This window comes from Primulina eburnea, chromosome 8 (assembly GCF_022965805.1).
Source record: "Primulina eburnea isolate SZY01 chromosome 8, ASM2296580v1, whole genome shotgun sequence".
Lineage (NCBI taxonomy): Eukaryota > Viridiplantae > Streptophyta > Magnoliopsida > Lamiales > Gesneriaceae > Primulina > Primulina eburnea.
The window spans coordinates 4,026,338-4,032,070 of NC_133108.1; the positions used below are offsets into that span (position 1 = coordinate 4,026,338).

Sequence of the window (5,733 nt, forward strand, 5' to 3'; positions counted from 1 at the left end):
TAATCTATAGGAAATAGAGTTCCTTGGGCATTAGGAGGTGGTGCCACGTGGAATTTCCGTGGATAACCGTAATAAAAATAATGTTTTTATGAATTATTCTTCAATTTATAGTAATATTGGTAGCCAATAAATAAATAACTTAGTAAAGTTCTGCCGAAGATAATTAAATTTTATAATTATTTAAAACATGAATTTATATTTAAAATTTAAATATACGTAAATTTAATTTTTAAATTTCTTTTGATATATTTAGAATTCTAGAGTTGCTTAAAAATGATAGACAAAAACTTATGTGAGACGGTCTCACGGGTCGTATTTTGTGACACAGATATCTTATTTGGGTCATCCATGAAAAATTATTATTTTTTATGTTAAAAGTATTATTTTTTATTGTGAAAATCAGTAGAGTTGATTCGTCTCACATATTCGTGAGACTCAAAATTATAAAATAATATTAGTATTTGGATTATTTCGCATCACATATTTGTGAAGATTTTTAATTGGTTTTAGCCTGAATTTTGGATGGAAGAATATCTAAAACAAAATTTGATATTGATTATCTAAATACATCATATCATACTAGATTTGATGCTTTTGAATTCAATAGGATTTGAAATTTCTTCCCTTTTTAGTGTTTTAATATAATTTATTTGCACATATATATAATTATATCCATTTAAAGTGAATAGAAAATTTTCAAACTAATGACATTTGATTGTCTGAATTTGTAAAAAGATTATTAAATGTGAAGAACCCCATTATTTTCATTTAATTTTTGTGATTAATCAATCAAATGAAATAAAATATATTGCACGCATATCTCAAAGGATATAAGCTTTATTGAAAAAAGTTAATGTATCGAATATGATTCAGATACATTCCACAACACACAAATATCAATCCAGGCTTCAGGATTGTTTGTATCCAATAAAAACTAAAAAGAACATTGGCCAAAAGACCAAGAACTCTGCAGATTGATTATTCCTAGCTTAATTTGTTGCTTATCAATCCCTCTAACGAACCAATGAAAGATAGAACAGTGAAAAGCAAGCAGAATATCTTGAAAACTTGAAGAAAAATCCACACTCCTGTCCAGGCTCCTATCTTATTCTGCGCGAGATACATCTGGACGGGGAAATATATAGCCAAAGGCCAAAAATTCAAGGCCCCAAGAACTCCCAAAACTTGATTGAAGTAAGGAAAGAGTAAAGCAAGTCCAGTCGTAGATGCAACGTAGACAGTTCTAAAGCACAGCCGCAGAAGATTTAACTTGAAAGTGGGAAGTAGTGGGAGTTTTATGCTGTACTCATTGTTCACAAATCCATTTCTTAGATATTTCCTTGCTATCCATCTTTCGAACACCGCAAACAATGGCTGGCTGAATATCTATTGGAAAGTAAAGGTAGAAGATACCAGGATCCAAGATGATGAAGAACGTGCAAAAAAGATAAATATTCAAGAGTTAATTAATTTCACATTAAAAAACTTGCAGAAAGTCATCTGACAGATGAGGTTCAATTGCAAAATATTTTTGGAGTTCAGATTTAGTATATCATCAAGTGATCTGATCCAACTGGATGAGACAATAAGCATATATAGGGTACTTGAGAATTTTCTTTATGACAGAAACCTCCTAAAATCAGCCAGGGAACTTGTAATGCAGGGTGACATTTTCTTTTTGTGTTTGTTTTATTATACGGAAAATATCAATCCAAACAAGAATGTATTCAAATATTTCAAACTTCAAGTAGCAATATGCCTGATGCATTGAGCAAGTGGGATCTACCTGATACCCTCCCACGAGATGAAGAACAATGCACGCATTAGCAAAGTCAACGAGCCAGTAGGGTTCGTAAAATCCAAATCCTGTCAACAGATTCCCAGGAGCTTGATTTCCAAATGCAGCATATCCAAAACAACCGCAGCAGATAAAGAAGAAACTGGTTATCAGTATAGCTATAGTTGATGCCTTCTTCATTGTCTTGTTCTCCGGTGGAGGTGTTCTAAGAGTATCCTTCATTTTCAAGTTTATTATCAATTGTCAAATTCCATAGATGGACAATAAAAAACACATGAAATCATTTTACAAGTTTATATGGCAAGGATCGTTTCCTACTTCAATTTCCAATAGAATTATGTTGTAGGTAAAGGCAAAAGCAATGTCTCCAACTGCCTGTGATGAGAGCCATACTTTTTGAGCCACATTATCCGTGGGTACTCCAACAAGGTCACCTCTTATCTCTCCATCTCCTGCATCGGCCAATAGTTATCTACCTCGCTGCAAGATAAAGAGGATCTACCAATGGTAATCAAATATCATTTGATACTAGTCATTTAGGCAAACTTAATACATTGCATAACCATTATATTTAATATTTACGCATTTTGATCAATTTTTAATTAGTTATATTTAAAAGATTTGATACTGATATAAATGTTGTAAAAGACACAAAATTAAATTAACTGCTCAAAGTAACCAATTTCGCATTCAAACATTAATAAAATTTATCTGCATGGAAATAACCAAAACAGATGAGAATAATTTGAGATAAAAATTAAAATTTTCTTTTAAACATAAGTAAACTGAAGTCCTAATTGGCTAAAAACATCACATATAAGGGTGTTTTTGGAACATAAAAATATAAAAAACGATGATAATTATTATGAAGTCCTCCAGACTCCAATAATATGTAAAGACTTTAGTGAGAAATCACACTGAGCAGGAAAATTATAATTAATACGGTTTTTGTGTAACACCTAGAGGAGAGGGTAGTATCGAAATTTTATAGGTTTGACATACCAAAGAGACCAACCACATAGTAACTCTAAAAACTCTTACCTGGGTGCGAGAGGGGTGAGTCACTCCCAAGTAGCTCATGAGCAGCTTAATGATAGCTTTGATTGAGTAGCTCGATCATTTACTTGAATCAGGATGGAGTACATGTTGAGCTACTTGAGCTCGAGAATAATATTGGTTTTTTATTTTATATTATTAAAATTATTGTCATACCCTTAATTTTTTCATAAATATAATCACACTGCGACAGTTACTTTCACGAACAATAAAGATAAATTAGTGCATCCAATACCCAAGCATATTTTTCTTTCTCGAGCCAATTTGATCTCGACTGATTTTGAAAATTTTCGAGCTTTATGGGCTTGAATTCAAGTAACTCAATATTATCTGCATCGAGTTCCAGCCCAAAATTCACAACTTAAACGAACTCAAAATCGAGTTTCAGTAGTGAATTTATTATCACATGCAATTAACAATAGCTCGAGTGTTACTCAACTCATGTACAACTCTAGGTCTCATATGATGCACCTCTCACCTCTTAACATAATTTATAGACACAAAAAAGGGAGTCATATCCAAATGAACATGAATACTGAGGATCAAGACTGACCAGAACTACTGTACCTACTACTTTTGCAAGCCCAAGAGCCAGTCCAATGAAGGTATAAGCAAAGGACATAAAAGCTGCAATTATTGAGAGCCACTCCATGTTGTGGAAGTCAGGTATCTGAGAAAAAACGACTTGTACAGCTCCAAACAACAATATATATAAACTATCTCCGTAGTCACATGGTGCATCATGCCCTTCCTTGTGAAAACAGTTTGATTTCAGAATTGCCCTAAACAACCAAAAACCCGATACAGATCATATTTACAGCTGCTATATACTAAGAAATGCACACAAGTTCTTCTATTTTAAAGAGTAATAGAAATTAGCTTCATAGTTCAGATTAATAGGTCACTGCCAGGTATCAATTAAGAATGTCTAGTGCTAAGGTAAGAAGAGGATCCTAAATGATCAGATTAATAATTTCTTGAAGGTGTTGATCGGTGCAGTAATAAGTTGTAACGTTCAACGAAAACTTTGCCAACAACTTCACTTGGAAGAGTAGCTCAGAGTCTGATTAACCTATTGTAGACCTAATATGGAGGCATTTTTCTTGATTCGAACTTGTATTATAAAGAAAACTACAGTGACTGTTAGATACTCTTGATATTTTCCGATCAACTGCCCAATCCCAGTGCTTACTCATATTAAGGAGGGTGGGCTCATTATTTTACATAAGAAAAAAGTGGAAAAACTCATACAAGAATTTAGCGATCTTTTATTGCCAGAAAGATGGATGAAAAATTCGTTTTCTGTTTCTGAACAAGGTAGCAGACCTAGATAAGAATCAGTGATGGCAATCTGTGCTCACTGCCTCAACTTAATTTTAGAAACCTCGTTATCGTCACCAAACTTATATCAAGACAATTCTTTATATCATTATCTCATTGCAAGTCATACCAATCATGGAGTTTATATCCAGAGTAGAACCAAAAGAAATAAAATTAAGACCTCATGCTGATCGCTGAAGTGATGGTATAAGCAATCCCATATCCGTAGTAGCTTTCTTGAAGAAATATTCCAGCCACCCACATACTCTTTTCTCCTGCCAAAATTATAACTCTTAAAAAATTTTAACATCTCAAATGAAAGATGTTTGATGGCTTCTTTAGATTTCATCTCATAAAGTATGGCAGGAAAAGCTGAAAACAAGACGATAACACAAATCCTTAAAACTCGCTCGTTGGTTCATCTAAACGAAAATTCGCGAGCTCACAGCTCAATTTCTCACACAAGGTCATACCAACCATCGATCTTCAATCTCTTTATCAGTCAATTAAACACACCATCCTCCTTTATCTAACATCAAATCCGTGAAGTCAATCGCATTTCTTAGACAAAAGGCTTGGACCACAAAAACCATTCAACACAAAATGTCTCTCATAATGATTACAAATTTAGGGAAGAAGTAATGCATGTACATTACCAAGATATGACCTCACGGCTTCAGCATAGGACTTGTTTCTGATATGTCCCAGCACGGGATCAGGATATCTGTAACAATCACATAGAAGATTTGACGAAATAATTGTGATTACTCCAAACACAACCATGCATACAGGTCCCGCTATCCACCCAAGCTGAGCCACACTCCATGCCAGAGACAGCACCCCCGAGCCTATAACTCCGGTAATTATATGGGCAATCGCCGTCCATACAGTCCCTTCACATCCAAATCACACAACGAACAATGAGTACAATAGAACCGAAAACTTCAGTCTTTTCAAGATTCAAAAAAATCAGTTCCTTCGTCAAGAAAAAATTATGTAAAAATTTAAAGAATGGGGGATTACATTTTTACCCATTAAAGAACTTACAAATATGACAATTATCACATTTTTGACATAAAACAAATCGAGAAAGGTAAATCAGTAATTTCAAGATTAGATGTAATCATAAAGTTCAATCCATGTAGCTTCAAGAACGACCAACTAACTTTATCCATTCCATTAAAGAGCAGTATCCCACAAATTTATGATGCAAAGATCAGATTTTGACAGAAAACATGATCCAACAGACCTGTTCTTTTTATGGAATTGTGAGAATCTGAAGAAGAAGAAGAAGATGGAGCATATGTGAGCAACGGAGTTGTGTGGTCGTCTTCTCCATCAACCTCAACCATAACTCTGCAACTTGATGGCTGCTAATTGGGCACAGCTAGCAAACTTGAATGTTCGACTTCCAATGAGAAGGAGCAAACAGTGATTCTTGCATCAATTGAACCGTCCAAAGTTCCAAATAGGTAGTCGTCTACATATTTATTAATAAACTATCCATTGAGTTCTAAAAATACCTTTTCACACATTTTTTTTAACTTAATCTTCTTTGC

At 33.9% G+C, this 5,733-nt stretch overlaps 1 protein-coding gene across 1 annotated transcript; it reads right to left on the reverse strand.

Moving 5' to 3' along the window:
• Positions 1 to 819: 819 nt before the first annotated feature.
• On the reverse strand, positions 820 to 5,659 carry LOC140838531 (probable amino acid permease 7). Its single transcript, XM_073204911.1, has 7 exons — positions 5,424 to 5,659; positions 4,831 to 5,067; positions 4,356 to 4,449; positions 3,422 to 3,636; positions 2,117 to 2,250; positions 1,787 to 2,014; positions 820 to 1,386 (listed from the first exon to the last, which is right to left on the reverse strand). Exons 1-7 carry the CDS (start codon positions 5,524 to 5,526, stop codon positions 985 to 987), a joined length of 1,413 nt encoding a protein of 470 aa, XP_073061012.1. The 5' UTR covers positions 5,527 to 5,659; the 3' UTR covers positions 820 to 984.
• Positions 5,660 to 5,733: the final 74 nt, after the last annotated feature.

Excerpts from the sequence above, each read along its gene's own strand:
- LOC140838531 (XM_073204911.1), bottom strand. The coding sequence starts at position 5,526 with ATGGTTGAGGTTGATGGAGAAGACGACCACACAACTCCGTTGCTCACA. Across the intron at positions 2,015-2,116 it reads TAATTCTATTGGAAATTGAA|GATACTCTTAGAACACCTCC; the intron begins GTAGGAAACGAT and ends TTGAAAATGAAG. Across the intron at positions 1,387-1,786 it reads ATCTCGTGGGAGGGTATCAG|ATATTCAGCCAGCCATTGTT; the intron begins GTAGATCCCACT and ends ACTTTCCAATAG.